This window comes from Sceloporus occidentalis, unplaced genomic scaffold (assembly GCF_023333645.1).
Source record: "Sceloporus occidentalis isolate IW3139 unplaced genomic scaffold, rSceOcc1.0.p SCAF_9, whole genome shotgun sequence".
NCBI lineage: Eukaryota > Metazoa > Chordata > Lepidosauria > Squamata > Phrynosomatidae > Sceloporus > Sceloporus occidentalis.
The window spans coordinates 41,280,323-41,302,054 of record NW_028316989.1 but is presented as its reverse complement, the minus strand read 5'-3'; the positions used below and the strand labels follow the sequence as shown (position 1 = coordinate 41,302,054).

The following is a 21,732-nucleotide window of genomic DNA, read 5'->3' as shown; positions in this document are numbered from 1 at the left end:
GTACTTTTTGACCACAGCTCCTTGGTGAGGTGGCACACATAGAAAATTCTTCCTTGTTCCTAAAACACAATGTTAATTCAAAAAAAGCAGAATATTATTTCCTTTTGAGAAAGATTGATCAGTGGTATTTTAGGAAAGCAGGAGCCAAGTGAATGTTAGATTAGCACTCTGGGAGACCAGGGTTCAAATCCATGTTCTGGCATGTAAACCCACTGGGTGACCTTGGCTAACTCATACTCTCTCAGTCTCAAAAGAAAGCAATGACAAACCTCTTCTGAGCAAGTCTTGCCAAGGAAATCCCATTATAGCTTCTCCTTAAGGTCACCACAAGTCAGAAATGATTGGAAGGCACACGACAGCAAGCAACAAGTTTAGAGATCCAGAAACCTGTCTCACTTTAGGAGGTCTGGAGCTGACTATTGTAGGAATGCCCTGGTTTTGTGCATTTTTGTAAAGAGAAATAGAGAAAGGCAGGTGGAGAAAGCAGGATGGTAGGCTGCAAATCAGCACCCAAGAATTTCTCATGACTATAATGCCATGCTGGAAAAAATTGTATCTCCTTGTTTTATTTTCACGATACCCCTGTTAAGAGCCAGTGTGGTATAGTGGTTTAAGTGCTGGACTGAGACTCTGGGAGACCAGGGTTTGAATTCCTGTTAGGCCATGGAAACTCATTAGGTTTCCATGGCTAAGCAGGATTCAAACCCTGGTTTCCCAGAGTCCCAGTCCAACACTTGGGCAAGTCTCCCAGTCTCAGAGGGCAGCAATGACAAACCTCTTCTGAATAAATCTTGCCAATAAAACCCCTGATAGATTCACCTTTGGCTCGTCATGAGTCAGAAATGACTTGAAGGCTCACAACAACAAACACCACTATTAAAAGGCAAAGAAGCGCTGCTGGAGAATGCAGGGGACTCTAATGGGTTGTTGTAAAAATGGCAATGATAAGTGTTTTATGGCTGGTTTTAGCCAGCTTTAAAATGCTTTAACACAACAGAGCTGGAAATGTTTACGCTATAATGTTGTGGTTTTTATAATACCTCTCATGACTGAGCAAAAAATCTAATTATGATCTGTGTTCTCATCTTTTAGCAATATTTTCATACACTCGGCATAGGATGTTTGGCCGAGCTGAGCTGAGCTATTTTGGACACTTCCTGCTAATAAATTGTGCTTACTTTATAAGCAGAATTTTAGAGGAACAGTTGGAAACTGGGCAACTGCGGACAATCAATAAGGAATGGACATCTGGCTATGCTCAGTAGCAATCCAATGCTCTCTTTCTTTCACATTTATACACACATGATCTTGGGCAAGATAAACTCTCTCAATCTCAGTGTAAGGCAAAGGCAAATCCCCTCTCAACAAATCTTGCCAAGAAAGTCCTGTGATACATTTGTGTTGGGGTCACCATAATTCAGAAATAGCTTGAAGGCCAGGAAAACAAAGTATGTATGCTATAGCTGAATGGGGCATAAGGTATTCTCCATAAACAATGGAGTTTATCACATGAAGATGATCGGGAGTTTATCCCATCCCATGAATATCCTGGAAAAATTAAATGAACCAATTTCACACAATGTCACAGAAAGCCCACCATTAAAATGGTCACAAAGAAGCATTAACACACATCTTTTTACTTTTGGGATTTTAGCCACAATGCATTTCCGATATCACTTTATTTGCTGAATTGTGTGTGATAATCATTCATGCAATTACTCACCATTTCCACTTCATTTGCAGGATGCTTTAAATGAGCCTTAATCTCTCTTTAATGCCGAAACCAGCCCCAGTGTGATAAACTCCAATGATTAATTAGAGTTAACAGAGTGATGGTTGGATTTACCAACCATCTGAAATGCCAGGATACTTGGAGGAGCATTCTTTATCCTGAAAGGCAATCACATAGAGGCTCTTCTTTTACTAAAATAAGAGATCTGTCTAGGTAAGGTAGATATGCAGGGAGCCATCTTTTTGCTCATTATCTCCAGTAAAAAACAAAGACAGCAAAGTGTGGCCCATGGGTTGCATTCCTTGCCCACAAATGTGTTCATCCCCCACCCATCCCGGGCCATTCTAGGCCCAGGAGAGACCTTTTAAAAAATATAAACACCAGGAAATTACTTTTGCTTATTTCCTATTATTAAAAAGCAATGTCCCAAGCCTAAAATGGCTAAGGTTCCCTAGCACCCGGTTGATCTCTTTGCTGATCAACCAGTTCCCTAAGTGAAGCACCACAAATGCATCCTGTGCAATCCTGGGGTTTATAGTTTAGTGAAGCCCTGAACACGTAGGCTGAGAATTTGAAAGATCCTTCCCTAGCCTCCAAATCTCTGGATTCAGTGGGATGGAACCATGGCAGTCAAAATGGAATAATGGTGCTATAATTCTGTGGCTGGGTCCCTAGTTTAAATTGCTGCTCAGTGCAGGAATCAAGAGCTAGCGTATTCCCAATGACTGGTGCAGCTAATTAATTCTAGACAGGGGCTGTATCCGCCATGCAGAAATAATCCAGTTTGACACAGCTTTACCTTCCATGGCTCAATCCTATAGAATCCTGGGATTTGCAGAATTCAAAGATATAGCTGTGTTAGTCTGTAAAATTAGTACGTAGAGAGATTTTGTATCACGTTTCAGACTAACTGAAAGAAATTGGCAGCATGAGCTTTCGGAGACTTCAGTCTACTTCCTCAGATGCATTTGGTTTTGTATAAAATTTGTGGATTTGTACCTGGGATTTGTAGCTTGTAGTGGCACCAGAGCACTCTAGCAGAGAAGACTAAATAGCTCAGAAAACTACAAATCCCAGAATTTCTGGATTATTTCTGTTGTGTAGATGCAGTCATGAACTTGGCCATCTTATTGGGCTGTGTTGGGGAGTGAGCTTTCATTGCTTGTCTGAATTACTTCATTTGTGCAAGAAAGCATTAACATTTACATCCTCCTATTCCCCTTTACTAATCTGTACCTTCCTAATATAGAACAAAACAACATCAACTGTTAGTCAATGGTGATTTTTATCGCATAATATTCTAGACCTGTGTGATTTTCTGTTTCCCTTAAATCATATTGCATAGCACTGTCATATCTAAAAGCATAAAATTACAAAGAACCTGGGTAGCCCCTTAAGAAATAAAATAGAGTTTATTTCTACTGCCCTGTGCTAAATGCATTGATTTGGAAAGAAGTCGAATTTTGTTGTAGAAAAGGAGATAAGAGACAGAATGCAATTAACCATGTACATGCCCAAAGGGTGTGAAATTGAGATTGTCAATCCTGTCACTCCTGTCTTTGTGGGAATTAGTTCAGACACTTAGATGCATTACATCTGAACTTGCAGAATTAGAAAAACACAGATAATACAGGCAGATAAAGGAAAGCAGGAAGGGTGTGATATGAGTGTGGAAGATCAAACAAAGAACAAGGGGGGGGGGGGAGTCCCCAACCTTATCTATAAAGTACGGGAATTTATGTGAAGCTACTTCCAACCCTGATAAGTTGCACAAATGGGCAGGAATTATGCAACAGCCTTTTAATGTACCAGATAAAAACATGAATGAACTGGTGGGCCACATAATTGTTCAGACCAGGCCATTCTCCGATAGATGGCTGATCACAGTTCATCTCTGTTTATATCTTGAACCACACTGGACTGTCAAAGTCTGATTAACAACAGAGGCACCCATGTTCAGACTGTGGGAATCCAAAAGTGCAAGAGGAATACACCAGAGCTGGATGCTCCTCAAATCAGATAGTTGGGTTAGTTTCCCAAGGATTGTCCATCTGTACTTTTTCTTAAAGGAACAAATCATTCCCTTTTGTATAGCTGGCTGGATCTCAAATACCAGTATCTATCATTTGTAGTTAAGTTTTGTGGTTGTAACACTGCTAATTGTGTACACATACTGTACAAACCAATAAAAATGGCATTTTCTCCATTTTGTGTAAAGATGCTAATGGAAAGTATGAAGTAGCATACTTTACCCTAGAGCAGTGATCCTCAAAGTTTGGTCCTCTAGGTCTTTTGGACTTCAGCTCCCAGAACCCTAGCTAGCTTGGCCAGAAAAGTCAGGAATTCTAGGAATTGAATTCCAAAACATCAGGAGGACCACAGTTTCGGAACCAATGCCCTAGAGGCCACTTTAAAGGGACTGCTGGCCATGTGGCATATACACTTCACTTCCCCAAGTGTGTGTGCACTTGACTCAAATGTTGGTCCTCCATGTGTTTGGTACTTCCAACTCTCAGATTTCCTGAGCATTGACCATACTGACTCGGACTCTGGAAAGTTGGAAGTATAAAACCTCTGAAGGACGATGGAAAGCAAGTTGGGAACCACTGTTCCATTTGTTTTGGACTTCAGATCCAGGAAGATCCAGCCAACTTGGCCAACAGTCAGGAAGTATGGGAGCTGATGTCCAAAATGTCTGGAGGACCAAAGGTTGGGAACCACTACTCTAGAAGAACATCTAGAAACTGCCACTGCCACTTCTCAGATGTGTAGCTTGAAAGGCTGACTGCCCTTTTTGAGTCACATTGCAACAATTGTACCCAGTGCAACATTTAGGCTTTCAACTGCCTTTTGTGGACTTCAGCTAGAGGTTTATAAAGATGCATAGGTTCAGTTGTGTGCTCTCTCTCTCTCTGCAGATATTTGTGTGTCTAAATGCATGCTCACATGTGTGTGAATGAATGGTGGGTGAGCGTATGGCTTTGTCCCCACCCAGAACTGGCACCATGTAATCTTTGGAAGGTTACCTACAAGGGGAAGTAGTCTAGAGGGTAAGAAACATTCCCCACCTGGGATATTAGCAGTAGGGCTGGCAGCATCAAAACTGCTTGCCCATGCTTAGCTGATTCTCCAGCAAATCCCATTTTGCTCCTGCCATACAAACTAATTTACAGTCCTTCTGGGTGCGATGTTTCTGCCTCCGTATAAATTGCGCAGTTCTTCCACACCTGTGTCCAGTATGCCCCATGGACTGGTTGCACATCAAGTGTCTAATGTAAATTGGCAGCATGTGCTGTGTTTGTTAGCCAACATTGTGCAGCACAGTGTTTTTGCCACTGCAGGTCTCTTGTGCACTTTTGTCTTTCAGATATTTACAACCTGCCTCTCCCTCTGCTTGAGGCGACATATGGACATCAGATAAAAAAGAAAACCTCTCCCCCAAAAGCTGAAAGATGTTAAAAACTTAAGTGCTATGCAAAATAAACAAATAAATTAATTTTTTAAAAACCACCAAAAAGCACACCCACACCAAAAATTCCTGGAGGGAACGCTTTGTCAAATAAATGAGTTCTCTCCTGCCTTCTAAAGACCAGACATGAAATATATCAGGGGTGGAGAACCTTTGGATCTTCAAATACTTGGATTCCAACTCCCCAAATTTCATCTAGCATGGCCAATGGGATATAGGGAACTCTGCTCAAAAATGTTTGCAGAAGCAAAGGTTCCCCCGCCCTGAACTGCATGGGATGGCTGCCCAAAGACATGTAACTGCCTAAGGGAAAGGAACAAATGGTGCCCTTCCCCAAAGTCAAGATGAAATCTGGGGGCCAAGGTTTTTTGGTACACAAGGCAGAAAACCTTATAAATGCCTCTCCCTATCCTTGGCAGTAAAAAAATACAATAACAATAAATTAAATATGCAAAGGGATCTTGTAGCACCTTTGAAACTAACTGTGCAAAAGAAGTTGTTGCGTAAGCTTTTGTAGGCTTGGTTTACTTCCTGAGTAAGTCTGCAAAAGCTATACTGTTTTTTGTACAGTTAGTTTCAAGGGTGCTATAAGATCTCTTTGCATACGGATATTACGGATTAACACAGCTATGTCTCTGAAAAGATTAAAGAGCTAATCATTTTGTTGTATCCTTTAATGACGCCCCCAAATATGCTGCCAGGGGCAGCCATCTCATTTGGATGATTCTCAACATGGGGAGGACTTATTCCCCAATAATTTACCGATGAAAACTGGGACACATGTGGCTAAGCAGCATCAGAATCTGATCAAGGTGGCCAAAATTATTAGTGAACAAAAGACACGTGAGAAAAGGCTTCAGGAGTTTGCTTTTGCCTGAGCCTCCTGGGAAGAGCAAGATTCCACCTTATCTTCCCCTTCCCTCTCTCCTTGTTTTGCACTTTGAACTCAGTTTGAATGGGGCATATTGCATTTTTATCCTTACAGCAAAGTTTTGACATGATTTTGACATGATTTAATTAACAATTTAACATTAATTTAATTTAATATTAATTGTGATAGGACAGCCTGCTTACTTGTATATTAACCTTTTAAAATACCTTAGGCTTTGGCTCTTTTTTGTTTTAAGCTTGCCCATCTGCTGGATTGCCATGTGAAATAATGGACGTGGCTTCTTTCTCTTTAATGGTTGTGTAGAAAAGGAAATTGTGTCAAGCCACACTTGCTGGAAGTTCTTCTTCTACACACCCATTAAAAGGACAAGAATACTGTGCCTTATGACATCTGGCAACCCTATCTGTGTCCCATGTCAGAAGAAACACAGGATATTAAATACATAAGTAAAATTCTGGTCATGTGAATGTTTAGTTATCAGTATAAGCCTTGCTCTAGAAGTGCTTGTTGTGTGTGCGTTTGCTATGAAATATCAAAGACATCCACTTTAAAGCTAATGGACATGACAAACATGGTGCCAATGTTTCTAAAAGCATGAAGGAGTGGATGGGGAGGAAACACAACTACTGGAGATGGTTTCCTTATCTTTAATACAGCAAGTCAGCAACAGCATGATATGAAAACAAACAGCTAGCACATGTTATATAGAGATCTCTTGGTGCATATTCCACATTCTTGTTAGCATTTAACATTCTTAGCATGTCTGTACAAGCACTGAACAAGACTCAGAGCACATCAAAGCTTTACATTTTGTTGTTCTAAAATCCTGGCACATGTCTGCACCACAGAACAAGGGCTGCTACAAACTCAATGCGTGTTATTGATTTATTGGTTTCGGGAAACATTATGACCCACCTTTCTTGTGTTATTGGAGTTGGCTTACAGTAATTACAAACACCATTTTTAAAAAAGCAAGCTTTACTTTTTTTTAAATGGAAACAAGCTGTACTAAAAGAACAGCTGCATTTGTTCCCTTTTAATGTTCATAATCATGTGGGAATGTTCCTTTTTGAGTTTTATTCTGTGCACATGGATTTAAGAATATAAAAGTCTTGCTGCATTAGACCAAAGGCTTGGTTAGTCCATCTTTCTGCTTCTCAACTAGATATTTCCAGGAAGTATTCAAACAGGGCAGGAAGAAAGCAGTCCTTTCCTGTCTTGTTCCTTTGGAATCCAGAGATATACTGCCTCCGGTTATGGAAGAAGCCAGCAGACATGTCTTCCCAGGATTTCAGAGAACCGAATCATAGAGCTAAAATAGATCACAAGGGCCATCCAATCCAACCCCCTGCCATGCAAGAATACACAACCAAACAAGTGTCTAGTCTCTTCATTAAAACTACCGAAGTTAGTGGCCATCACTGCATTTTCTGGTAGTAACATTCCTTAACTGTGTGCATTGTCTGAAGAAGTACTCTTTATTTATCCTTAAAATTACTGCTAGTCGTTTCCATAGCTCCTGCTTTTGGGATGGTCTTGAGTTCTCATACTATGAGAGAAGAGGATAAATGGCTACCTCTTGTCTCCTTACTACACACCAAAACCTGGTGTGTGCTCTGGATATAACCCTGGAGGTGGGGTCATTTGGTTCTGTAGTTATTTTGGACTTCAGCTCCCAGAAACCCCAACCAATTTGGTTAGTTGATAAGGGTCTATGTGAGCATCAGTCCCAAATATCTGGAGGCCCCAATATTCTTCTGTGTAATATAAAGTAAAGGAGTCATATGAGGACAGCAACAGAAGCAACATAGTGAACACTGGAAATGCATGTGCCATTTGTTGTTTATTCATAACCTATCTGAACATATGTTAAAGATGCCCTTCTGGTTTTTCACAAGGAGCAATTCTTTCTTAAATGTTTCTGAACTTTTGCATTTGTTACCAGTTGAAGAAAGTCAGGCAATAAATTTAACTAATGAAATAATTGAAATATTAGTTGGACAGACCATCTCCACTTGAAACCTTTTCAGCCAAAGCAATACCATTTTTAAAAAGAATTGGACTCAGCCTATTTAATAGCAACAATCCCAACCCTCTCTCCATATCTTTCACTTGACCCTCCTTTTCTCCATGTGATCCTGTCCGTAGTCTATTATTTCTCAAGACTGTCCAAGCACTCCAATAAGTTGTCTGTACTGTATCTTTCATGTTTGTAAATAATTGATATATAAGCCTTAATTTGTTTTGTTCATTTAGGAAAAGCTAGCTTCCTTCACACAGGAGAAGTAATTGACGGAGTCGATATGCGTGCCGAAGTGGGCCTGCTAAGCCGGAACATTGTGGTGATGGGAGAGATGGAAAAACAATGCTACGAATACAACACTGATCTGTGCTCCTTTTTTGATTTTGACACATTCGGCGGCCATTTCAAGGTATCACTTGCTGTCCTCCAGCCATGCTTTCCTGTTCTGCAACATCTCCACCTCATGGGTCTCTGGGAGGATGGAGAGCTCCTATGTAATGTTTGAGTCACAGAATTCTTGGAAGAGAATTATTATATGGAGTTGATGCAGGGCCAGCCTCACCATTACACACATAATAAGGCAACCTCCAGCAATTGGTGCTGGGTGCATCAGTGGTAACCTCCATGCTATTTCCCCTGACTATTGCTATCTCTTAGAAAATAAAGCTCTTCCACACAGCCTGCAAGAAAAAAAGTGGAGTATAAATTAATTAAATAAATAAATAACACAATCTTGCCCTCTGGCTCTGGGAACAAATGTCTTAGGTTCCCTGACTGAGTATAGTTCAGCTCTAGTGGAGTGCTTTTAAAGCCAATTAATTCGAAGAGAAGAATTCTAGTATCTGCTCACATCTCTCCCACTAAATACATTTTTAGCTTTGACTGGATCACTTTGTTAAAAAAAACACAGAACATGCATGGCCGTAGGAACAAGTTTTGGAACTTCTCTTCTGTAGCTTGACTTGCAATTTGTTATTCTTCAGTTTGGTCTGGGTTTTAAAGCTGTCCACCTGGAAGGGCTGGAGCTGAAATACATGGGCCAGCAGTTACTGGGACACTACCCAATCCACTTCCACATGGCTGGCGATTTGGATGAGAAAGGAGGCTACCACCCACCTACCTACGTGAAAGACATGTCCATCCATCACTCCTTTTCTCGTTGTGTCACAATCCACGGCTCCAATGGTTTGCTGGTAAGAAACATAGAATCAGGTGTTGTACCATTGCAGAGGGTAGGAACTGAAACTACTGTAGGAGTTTTGTAATGCAAAGTCGTCCATTTATACAACCTAGCTTGTGCAAGTAGCAAGATCTGGAGTGCTCCCAGCAATGGTTGAGTAATAATTTTGCCATAGATTTCTAGGCTATACATACATTGCTTCTAAATGTATGTATGCTTTCTAGTTCAGCATTTGAAACTGGTGAGTTTCAATCAGCATAGGCAATTGTAATTGATTGTTTTGTGGGTAATCCCTAGGATATAACAAATCCATGTAATGTATGTTTGGGAACAGTGCTATTGTGTGTGTGATGGATAATGTTTTCTAATAACATTTTGAGTAACTTTTGATTCAAAATTCAAAGGCTTATACCACTAACTTCCTGGCTAGAGCTCCTAGGCTATATTTTTGCCAGGGACCCAGCTTTGTTCCCCTCTTGCCTTCCTTGGGCAAATGTTACTCTCACCATAGTGTTTCAAAAGTCCTGTTTATTCTATATTCCTCATGACCTTGCTAGAGAATGTGCTGCAAGACAGGGAACCCCCAATGTTAAATTCTGCCCTGAAAAGAAGATGTTTATTGCAGAAGAGAAAGATGGAGACAGTAGTATGTCAAGCCAGAAATGATCAGCATACTCAGTATATTCTGCAATAGAAGCTGTCACCAGAGATAAAACTAAATGGAGCCTAAAAACCTGTCTGCCGAGGTTTTCAAGGAAGAATACTAAGGGGAGGATACACATCAATGCCAGCTAGTTGCAGCAGCTTTGCAGCTGGTGTCAAGTAATTCAATTTGCAATTCAATACTCTTGCTTTGCTTGAAAACACAATGCCATCTGAAATCTTCGCCTAAATTTAGGCTTCAAGCAGTTAGGAACTGTAGTGACTTAAAGTCTTGTCATCTTTTTATGTACATGCTGAAAACTCTATAGGTATGCTCATGTGTGTAAAATAACTAAAGCAAACATTCCCAGCCACTCTGTATTTCTTGGTTGTCTTAGCAGAGCTATGATTTTCACCAAGCAAAGTGGTGGTGGTGGTGATATAGGGCAGATATTGAAGAAGACTGTCATAAAAACAATTTAAAAATGCTCCTAATCTTGAAAAACCCTGATATGAGACAACCTGTGGGATGAAACCCATGCAAGTTACAATGGGCAGTATATCTTATCATGCCACTTTAATCTATTTTGAACAATTTTTGCTTATCTCTATTCTTAAATAAATTGAATTGGTTCAAGCTGTAACATATTTCCCTTTTAGCTCGGCAGAGGCTTCTGATAGCACAACTATTGTGCCATATTGCATAAAGCCAGCAACTTTATACCAGAATCTGCTGGTACTCCAATAGGTATGGAGAAGGGCCAGAGCAAGAGAGGAACTATTACCAGATCCAGTTCAGGTTAACCCAGGTCCAGGGTCATCCTAAATAATTTCCAGCATCTCCAGGCTAACAGAGGTTTAGATTCAGCACGGTTTGAGCTGGACTTGGCTTGGCTTAGGCTGGCCCTTACCCACCTTGGAGAGTTAGGACTGCAGTCTTATTTGCACTCTTAGGAGCTTATCGCTTGGCATTTTAAATTGGCTCCAGCCTCCTTGGCTGCAGCTGGAACGTGGGATGGAGGCAGGGATTATCGTACACCAAATTGCCGCCGAATCACAGGCCGCCATCAGCCCGGGTCCCAGCCGAGTCTAAGCCATGCTCTACCAGCAATTTTTAGAAGTCAGAAAGCTTTCCAACTTCTAAAAAGTGCTGGCGGAGTGTGGCTTGGACCTGAGCTGATGGCGGCCAGCGATTTGCCAGCGATTTAGTGTGTGATAATCCCTGTCTCCATCCCACATTCCAGCTGCAGCCAATTTAAAACGCCAAGCAATGAGCTCCTTAGATGGACAACTAGCTTGATTTAGGATCTGCCACATGCTATTGTATTAGAAGTCTTTTCAAGGTGTTATTTCACAAGCTGTTTAAAGTTGGGGTGGTTAACACTACAAACTTCTGAACTGCGTCTAGATCAGGGATAGGATTCAACACTTGGCCCTGAAAATGATTGGGATTACAACTCCTGAAATCCTTTATCATTGGCTGGGGTTGATAGATGTCGTATTTGAAAACATCTGGATAAAGGTTCTCCATTCCTTCATTAGAACTTAAATATATACGAAATGGCCCTTTGCAGCAGCAGTAATTGGTGGTAATTCAGCAGTGTTTTGCAGTAAGATGTATTTTAGACTAGAATTTACACAGTCCCTTTCTTTTGGCCATGCTAGGGTGGGTGGGAGCCTGGTATAAGTTAAAATCATCATTCCTCAGCCGTGATCAAGCTAAACACCATTTTGAGTAGCTAGGAATACTGACCTCCTCTCCATCCTTTTATTTATACCCACAGGTCAAGGATGTTGTTGGGTACGATACCTTGGGGCACTGCTTTTTTACAGAAGATGGCCCTGAGGTGCGCAACACATTTGATCATTGCCTTGGACTTGTGGTGAAGCCTAGCACATTGCTACCATCTGATCGGGACACAAGAATGTGCAAGACAATTACAGAAGGCTCTTACCCAGGATATGTCCCAAAACCTAGACAGGACTGCAAGTGAGTAGAAAGGTCCTGATCCACTCAGGTCCTAGTCAAACTATCTGATCCATTATACTGCAAAACATAGGTCAAATCAGTTTATAACTCCCACTCCTGGAATTACATTACGACAGTTTGAAACCCTTGCTCTCATCCTAATTTGTGCTTAGAGTCAAAGAGGGCAAAGCAGGCAGAAAAGAAAAACAGAATTATGAGATACTTGGAGGACTTTACCCGCAAAAGCATGGTTATTATATGGAATGTCAACACAGATTTAATTTGCAAATATGAATGCAGAGGCGTGTATCTTCCAGGAAAACCCACGGCTTGAGTGAAAACATGCTAAATGCATTTCCCTAGACTATCTAGGTTGTTGTTGCCAGTCTGTCTTGCTTCACTCTTTGGAACTGGAAGAGAAACACAGACACTTTTGCCCACTTGGAGGAATATGTTTAAAACCCTGGATCTCTCTCCAGATTAAAGCCAGTGGCAACTGAGCCTTCCTGTTCTTCTAGTCAGTAGTAATCCTCTCATTTCACAGAGAAACTCAGATATTAATTAATTAATAATTAATTAATTCCATAATCACCCTTCAAGGTCATAGTCTTATCCAAAGCACCAAATAGCATGAAAAAAATGGCTTACAGCAGACATATTAACATAATGATAATAAAAATATCCTGTTGTCATTAAAGGCAGTTAACAATTTCAGTGTTATCAGCCAGGACTCTGCAAACTAAAAGATACTTGCCATGAAAATTAAGCCAGGTATAAATGATTGGAGGTGAGGAAGAGAAAGAAGTGAGAGGTTTTTTAAAACACACACAGATCTGAAAGGGTCCAGAGTCCCTTAAAATCTTAAAAAATGCCAGACGCAGTGAAAAACTGAAAGAAACAACCCAGTTTTTCCTTGAGCCTGTGAGTAGCAAGTGTAGGGTTTTCCCCTTCTCCAATTCTCTGCTGGCTTATAGGAGGAAGCACTTATCACACCATAAAATGTGACATGTAACAGCTTCATAACTGACTTGAAATTTCAATTGAAATTCATCCTGGAATTCCTTAAGGCTTTCAAGGCAGGGCTGTGTTTGCTTGCTTTGTAGATGAGATTGAAAGCTGTGCAATGAAGGGATGTACATGAGGGGCAGAGACACCCACTGTTACTATACAACTATATACAACACAAACATGATGGCTTATCTGCTGTGTTATTTGACCTGGTTTCGTTCTCTTAATTTGAAATCGCTCTTTCTCGGCACACCCGTTTTGAATGCCATTTTGTCACACTTGTCTTTGTCTCTGTTGTCCATCCAACAGTGCTGTGTCCACTTTCTGGTTGGCCAATCCGCACAACAACCTTATAAATTGTGCAGCTGCAGGATCAGAAGTGAGTATGCAGGCTTCTCTGTTTTTGTGTGTGACAGGAAAAATTTTGAGCAACTTGGATGAATTTTGGTTGGTTGGCAGTTTGGTTGTTGCTGGAACAAAAGTGTTGATAGCATTTCAAACTGCCCTGGAAGCCAAATGCTATGATTTAATCCAATTTGAATTGGGGGAAAAAATTCTATCTACTTTTGCCCACTGTCTGACAATCATTTGTTAAGAATTGCCCATTGTTTTGTAAGCTTCTGAGAGCTGAGAGACATTACTGTGTCTCTGTGTGTGCGTCTTCAAGTCGCCTGTCTAGTTATGGCAAGTCCATGAATTTTTCGTAGGGTTTTCTTAGGAATGGAATAGTTAGAGGAAATTTTGCCAGTCCCTTCCTCCAAAGTACGGCCTACAGCATCTGGTGTTCGTTGGAGATCTCCCATCCAAGTGCTAACCCTGCTTGGCTTCCAAGATCAGACAGGATTTGGTGCCTTTACGGTATTTTGGCCTCCCATTAAAATCAAAAGTGCTCTTAAGACCTGAAAAGTGTTGCTTGGCGAGCATGAAAGAGTTAGAATTAGCTGTCTGAAGAAGAACGGTTCTACTTGTCTGCACACATGTGTGCACACAAATTTTATTTTACTTTTGTCCAAAAATACTTAGGTCCCTATTCCCCCCACTTTTTTTTTAATTCACCAATTGACCAAATTCTTTACTAAACTGAACTTCTTGTCTCTTGCAGGAAACTGGCTTTTGGTTTGTTTTGCACCATGTACCAACAGGACTCTCAATAGGAATGTATCCTCCTGGCTACTCTGAACACATTCCAATGGGAACATTCTATAATAATCGAGCACATTCCAACTATCGAGTGAGTATGCATGCAATGGGAATCCTTCTCTCTCTCTCTGTTACTTTTAATGCTGTTTTCCTTCTTCCAATGCCAAAGTCTGAAACCTATTATTGGCAACCGTTCTTGCTTCTATAAAATCAAAAGCAAATGCTTTCCCAGAATTTTTATCTGCAAACTCCATTTTCCTTAATGCTAATGTCCAGCTCTTGGTGGCGAATAATAGCCAAACTAGGTGTTGCTGCTTCTTCTTCTTTTTAACATTCTTGGTTCATCAATGCACTGCTTCATTTTTCTATTTAACCCTGAGTTTGCAAGATGTGAGCTGGGCAGCTAATGACAGGGCTCTTGGAAGTCTCTCATTCGTAGGATCATCTTAATTCAAAGTCACCTTGACAGCAACTAACAACAACAATGTATGTTAATTTAACAGATATGTTAAATATGATCACTCATTTAATTCATGCTTAGGTTTGGCCCTTAAAGTGAATAGGAAACAGGGAACTGGGTTGTTGTTAGAAAGGTTTTTCTATGCATTCCTTTCTCCTTCAGAAGTAAGCCTTTTAAAACATACTTGTATATTATTCACCCTTCATGCCCAGGCTCATTGGAGTCCTTTGCTCTCTGACTTTGCTAAGCAACCACAAAGCACATCAGTGTGAGGTGATATCTATGACATCTGACACAGCAGCTAAATGCTCGCTTGGATGGTTACCGTTATCAGCAATAAATACATTGATTTTCTACTCTTGAGTTGCATCCAAAGAGGGGCTGCATGTCTATTGGCATGGAAGCCCTGTGTTAGGAACAAATAGTTTAATCCTGACCAGTTAAATATTGTTGTAGCAAGTCCTTATTTGAGAACTGGGCTCAGAGTAAATGTGTGAACCAAAAATCAAAACATCCCCCCCTCAAAAAAAAAAACACACTCTTGTGAAAAAGAAATGGTGGACCAATCTGTTTTGTGCCAAAAGCTATGGCAAACTCCTCTTCTGGAGTAAATAGTCAAGTTACAGTGACCAACAAGAAAATATGTTAATATACTATCTCAAGGATTTGGCCTATGCAGAGTGGTAAAAAGTGCAGATAGCTTACTAACTGCTCTCCTTTTTTCCCCCTAGGCTGGAATGATCATTGACAATGGAGTTAAAACTACACCTGCCTCAGCCAAGGACAAGAGACCTATCCTGACTATGATTGCTGGAAGGTAAGCCAATTTCTGTGGGTTTTATTTGGAAAGTTACATACAGCTTGGGGTAAGAGGTGGAAACAACTGCTGTTAGTATCCATGAGAACCTTTTGCATTGATTTTGGACAGAAGGCCTGCTTGCGTAACTTACAAGTGGTGTAGATAGGTGATAGCATGTATAAAAACATAGCTGGATAACTCCTCACCAGTCAATTTAAGTTCCTTGCCCTCTTCTGACTGTTTTTAGATATGCTGAGATGTTTCTCTAGAACAAGAGTAGGCAAATTGTGGCCCTCCAAATGTTGGTTTGCAGTTACTATCATCTCTAGCCAGCATAGTCCAGGGGAGAGGATTGAAATGTAACATTTGTAGGGCCACATGTTTGCCATCCTGTTCTAAGACAACTCCCCATTACCCACTAGTCCTGATAGCCACCAATTGTGCAGGATAGAGGAGTGTTATATAAGATGCCAAAATTCCTGTATTTTCAGGTATGGGTTTAGTATGTGGCCGTCATATTAAACAGCAAATATTGTAGGGTCTGTTGTAAGTATAGACACTCCCTACTCTTTGAATTTGTGGCTGAGCAGTGGTCTTGGCCTGGAAGCAGTAAATTTCATCCCACCATGATGGTTATTGGCCTGCCATTACAAGATTTCCAGACCTTTGAAGGTTTTTATGAGACTGGAGATCTTACAGAAGCCTTGATCTCCCACAAAAGGACTTCTGCTTGTGAGACGTGGGGTGGGCCTTATATAGACCTGCCTAACATATCAAGAGTTGGCCTAAATACATTAAAGTCACCAGATCCTATCTGAACTTGGAAAGTAAGCACAGTCAGCCCTGTAGTACTTGGATAGGAGACTGTCAATGAATACCAGGTGCTGTAGGCAATATTTCAGAGGAAGGAACTGGCAAAGCTACCTCTTGCCTAAGAAAGCTCTATTAAATTAATGAGGTTGTCATAAGTCAATAGGCAACTTGAAGGCACATATGGACACGACATGTCCTTACCGGTCTTGACTCTCTTTTATTGCTATTTGGAAAACCTGGCAACTATAAGCTGAAGTAACTTTGATAACATGATGAGAATTTGTTGTCAACAATCGCTTCTCATCAAGTGTCAGTTTTCTTTCTTTGCCCCCTCCCCCATTAACCTGCCCTCTTTTGAATGTCATGGAGTTTGAATGCACTGCTAGATTGACACTGAACTCGCATTTCAGATAGATAACAATGCCAACTTTAAAATTCATGACTTGGCATGACAGGTGGACAGCGTTTGCTCGAGCAGCTGGCAGATATTCAGAACGGATTTTGTTTCACTTAATAAACCATTGTACTGAGTATTTATCTAGGAAGGGAGAGTTGAATGGTTTCACAGCCTTTTTGTGGTCACATCAGCATTCAGGGATGTGGAGAAAGAGCTCTCCTTAGTGGAATTATATAAGCTCACAGACAGCAAAAGATGGATTTGTATACAGTCGGCCCTTCTTATACACGGATTTTTTATACACGGATTTCAGCATATACGGTTTGAAAATGTTCCAAAAAAGTATAAATTTACCTTGATGTTCCATTTTTTATTAGGGACACCATTTTGCTATGTCATTATACTTAATGGGACTTGAGCATACACGGATTTTGTTATACACGGGGGATCTTGGAACCAAACCCCAGCGTATAACAAGGATCCACTGTATATTGATTTATATCAGTGTGGAGTTCGTCTCAAACAACCATATCCAATGGAAACATAAGAGGGTAAATGAGACCAGATTCCATTTCAGTGGGGGTTCAATAGATTTAAACCTATGGATCTCAAATGTTTGGGCAGAGTTCTGAGCAACAGATGTTAAGTGGCTCACACTGGCTATTCAGAACTAATACTCACCAAACCCCACTCAGAGCAGTGAAAATTCAGCTCCAACCAAATGAAGCTTACAACCTGCACAACCTGGGCAAATCTGCCTCTGTTTGCTTCTTCCACCTATTTTATTGTGCCTTTATTAGTCAATAGTCTCAGTAGAAGAGGGTGAAATGCACTGAAGTTCATGCTTCTGATCTCTGGAAATGCAAAAAGAAAACCTTCCCCCCAATACCGAGGAGTAGAAACATGAGACAGATATGATTTTGACAGAGCAATAGTGTAAGAATTTTTAAAACAGAGCCATCCCCTGCTTTGTGCTGTGGAGGAGGAGATGGCATGCCCAGATAAAAGGAGAAATCTCCATGATTTACAAGTAAATCATGACTCTAAGAAAATGTCAGAGGGCCAATTCTTTCTGCCGCTAACCACTTTTTCACCTTTTGCACTTTTACAGATACAGCCCACATAAAGATGCTGACCCCCTGAAGCCCCGAGAACCTGCCATAATTCAACACTTTATTGCTTACAAGAACCAGGACCATGGAGCCTGGGTGAGGGGAGGAGATGTATGGCTGGACGACTGCCAGTGAGTGTTGCCTCAATTCAACCCTCCAAAGTTCAGCTCAGAGTTTCTGGCAGGCAGAGCTGTGGCTAGGCCTATTTTTATGACTGGCTCAGCATCTTTGATCTGGCTGATCTTAATGGAGAAATGAGAACCCAGCAAGAAAGCACGCATGCCTTGTTTTTCTAGAAGCATCTCCTGTCTTGCTTGAAGTGTAAGGCTTGGTGGAATTCATCTAGACGTGTGACTTTGTGTCAGCTACATTACAATAAACTGCAGCAGGAAAGGAACTTTAAATAAACCTTTCTGCTTGAGCCTGGAAGGGGAAAAAACATAAGCAGCTGGGATCTTGGTTTTATTTTATGTGGTAGTGTGTTATTGCCAAAAATTCCAGTGCTAGGGAGGTAGGCAGAAGGCAGGATGGATTGAGGAAGGATTGAGTAAACAGTCAGTTTAAAATTTTTTCATCAGGGTAGAAGATGATTGCCTCTTTCTGCTTAAGCAGGAAAATTTGTCAGGTTACTTCTAGAGATTTTATTTATCTGTTTGCTAGTTACAGAGCAGTGGGGAAAAGGTGCAGATGTAGATTTATATTTTATTTTATTGGCTTTTGCTCACCCTCTTTGGCCATCTGCTGTAGAAGCTGTTCACTTTATTCCAGCAGCCATAGACAAAGTCGACAGCAAGGTGTAGGGAAATCTGGGTCAGGAGAAGCAATTACAATATCTCCTGTTATTATATCAACTCTCCATATCCACAGATTTTTCTGTCTACAGATTCAAGCATCCACACCTTGAAAATATTTTTAAAATATATAAATTCCAAAAAGCAAACCTTGGTTTTGGCATTTTATATAAGAGACACCATTTTACTCTGCCATCACCTTTAATGCAACTTAGGCATCCACAGATTTTGTTATCTACGGGGAGTCCTGGAAGCAAACCCCAGCGGATACCAAGGGCCCACTATACAGGCAGCACCTCCTCATCCATTGTTTCAGCATTGCTGCTTTTTCCCACAGCCAGTGAAATTTGGTAACAAGGGGATGGTTGCAAAAATAGTATATATTTTTTCATTTAAAGTGCTATAAAGAAACCTCTCGGCTTGTTCTGAAGACAAAACTGCATCCTAAAATAGTAACAGTTTATTTAAACATTTGCTTAATTATTCATTTATCTAAGTGTTGTTGTTGTTGCATTCTTTGAAGTCCACTCCGACTTCTGGCAACCCCATTCAAGGCTTTTCTTCGCAAGATTTAATCAGATGCGTTTTGGCATTGCTTTCCTCTAAGCAAAAGAAAGAGTGTGGGTTTCCATGGCTTTCTGGAGTCCTGGGCCAACACTCAAACCTCTATACTACACTGTCTCTCTTTAAATGAACAAGTTTATTTAGGTAAGGCAAGCAAGAGGTGGCCTGGAGCCTCTAGCCATAAACATCATCATAGAGCAAAGATGTACATACCACTGCCACCCACAATGCCTTTGGAAAGCAGGCGACCCCTTGTCAAACACTTAGGCTGGAATGCTGGAATAGAGGTATCTGCACATGTAAGTGTCTTTTTGGGTCTGCTGCAGGGGTTGGTATTCCCTTTCTCCCTGCACAGAGCCCAAAGCCCATCCCTGACCTACTGATAAGCCCCTGGTGCTGTATGCACAGCCATTCTGTGTTTCTGGGTGAGCAGGCAGACTTGGAGAAGCATCTGGCTGCATCCCCCTTAACCAGAGTCCTCCTGCAGTCTCAGTCCTGCTGTAAATCATGTTGCATCTGGCTATGGGAGAAGTAACCAGATGCTTCTCCAAGCCTGCCTGCTTGCTGCAGAGCATGGACTGGCCATGTGGAGCAGAGATGTGGGTTTATCACTAGGTATGGGGAGCTCACTGTAGCAAATGGCCCAGTGTAGCAATGTTGGACTGAGGGCATAAATTCCCTGTAGCACTTGACCACATAAATATGGAGAATTCTGCTGCTGTAAGCACATTTATATAGTGCTGTGTAACAGTGGGAAAGTGCAACTCATGATGGTTTCAGAGAGATGAGATGTGCTCCTCAAACCTGTTGAAGTTGACCACTCCACTCTTAAAAAGAGAGACGGGCACAGGATCCCATGTTGTAACTTAACTCTGTGTAGACATACCTGACCTTAGGCTTCCCCTCCTGCCCTCTTCTTGATCTTTTGTAGGGGGAAGAGAGCAAAGGCAGGCCCATTGTGCAACCATCACAGAAAGGACAGTCATTGCATTATATGCGACTGATTCCAGATTATCTGCTACAGCCTTCAATTTCAATAATTCTTTATCGCATCTTTCCTTATATGAACTCAAGGAGACATTCATGGCTCTCACTGTCCTCCCTAATTCAAGCCTAACAACTCTGCAAGCTAAGTCAGTCTGAGCGAAAGTGACTAACCCAAGGTCATCCAGTGAATTTCATGGCTTTCTTGAGCCTAGAATCCTCTAAGTACCAGCTCAATTTTTTAACTACTACTATAATATTTTACACTATATGTATTACACTAAGACAATATATACTGATGAGAGATGCAGTGAGCACATCTTTCAGTACATAAGAAACAATTCTGGGAACTGTGTAGGTACAAGTTGCTAAAAATCTAGCAATGGATCATGCCTGCCCTCTTGCGGCAGTATAATTTGAAGTGATTCTTCCTCTCTAACAACAGCTCACACTGTGTCCTGCAGAATCATGTTTTTAATTTCTGTCTGCTCAAAGGTAATAGTCTGTAATCATTTCTGGGGTCTGTGGTATTACCAGTGAGGTTTGCAACTGTGTTTGCATAAAAATGGTCAAAACGGGGACAATATGTTTTTCTGAACATATGAAATTAAACCATTCACTGCTTCCCATTCCACTGTGCTGTAATCTTTACTTTTAAAGTAAGTTTTGGCCTAAATTCTGTGTTATCAGAAGGCTTCCTAACTGAGTAATGATTACATATCCTCCAACGTTTCACAGATGAGTCAGTGACTGAGATTGTGGTCAAGATGACAAGAGTTATCAATGAGGAAAAATAGATGAGCTAGCAGAGAGTGTAGCAGTTTGCCTTCTGGAAAGGGTGAGAGTTCACCCTTCTTTTCCTCTGCCTCTTGCTAACTGCATGCAAACTACTTTTGCACTTTGCACTCAATTTGCAGTAGATGAAGTAAGCTGATGACAGAGGAGGAAAGTGCAGGAATGAGAGAGAAACTGGGACATTAAAAGTGGCTGGAAAAGTGGGACAACACATTATTGACTGGGACTGTCCCTGCCAAAATAGGATCTCTGGAGGTTATATCCTTGTGAAAAGGTTTTAGACTAATCCTAGGATTTTGTCATAATAAACCCAATGTGTCAGCTTGATTTCCTTCTTAAGAATTTTACTGGTTGGCTTGAGATTTGGAAATTGTTACTTCTGAGGTCTTTTAAATCGAGGTTGTTTTCCTGACATGTTGTCTGGATCCTTTGATTCTTCTGGCAGATTTACATCTGAGTTTATGTTAGCGAAATTTTGGCACCAAGGCAGAATGGACTGTTTACTACCAAAATGAGAGATCCATGTTGCCAAGGTTTTCCTGTGGCTGTTTATTTGTTATTTTAGTATTTCATCTTTCCTCAGATAGAATTCATGGTGGTCCTCCCCATTTTATCTTCACAAAAACCCTGTGAGGCAGGTTAGATTGAGAAATAGTGGTCACTTGGGGAATTTCATGGCTGTGTGAGGATTTGAACCATTCATAATCCAAAGTTCTAACTAGTACACCACATAATGGCTCTCTCATTGAGCAGCAACTTTCATATGTAAATAGTCCATCTCAAATATGCCTGCATTACTGACAGGAAGGAAACAAAAACAAGCAGCTCATATCCAAAGTTTGCTTGTGGTTTGCCTCCAAGGCCTAAATATCCTAAAAGTTACCAGATCCTTTCTGAAGAGCAAGCAGGGTCAGTCCTGGTTAGTACTTTGATGAGAGATAGCCAACAAATACAAGTATTCT

The 21,732-nt window shown here is 40.9% G+C and overlaps 1 protein-coding gene across 1 annotated transcript in view; it reads left to right on the top strand.

Moving 5' to 3' along the window:
• The window catches only part of CEMIP (cell migration inducing hyaluronidase 1), a 58,329-nt gene that overhangs the window by 22,055 nt on the left and 14,542 nt on the right, over nt 1–21,732 (top strand). The window contains exons 11-17 of the mRNA XM_089539057.1: nt 8,350–8,525; nt 9,100–9,309; nt 11,723–11,928; nt 13,225–13,294; nt 14,018–14,146; nt 15,247–15,332; nt 17,636–17,767. Coding sequence (XP_089395183.1) covers nt 8,350–8,525; nt 9,100–9,309; nt 11,723–11,928; nt 13,225–13,294; nt 14,018–14,146; nt 15,247–15,332; nt 17,636–17,767 — 1,009 coding nt within the window. The remainder of the gene's footprint in view (nt 1–8,349; nt 8,526–9,099; nt 9,310–11,722; nt 11,929–13,224; nt 13,295–14,017; nt 14,147–15,246; nt 15,333–17,635; nt 17,768–21,732) is intronic.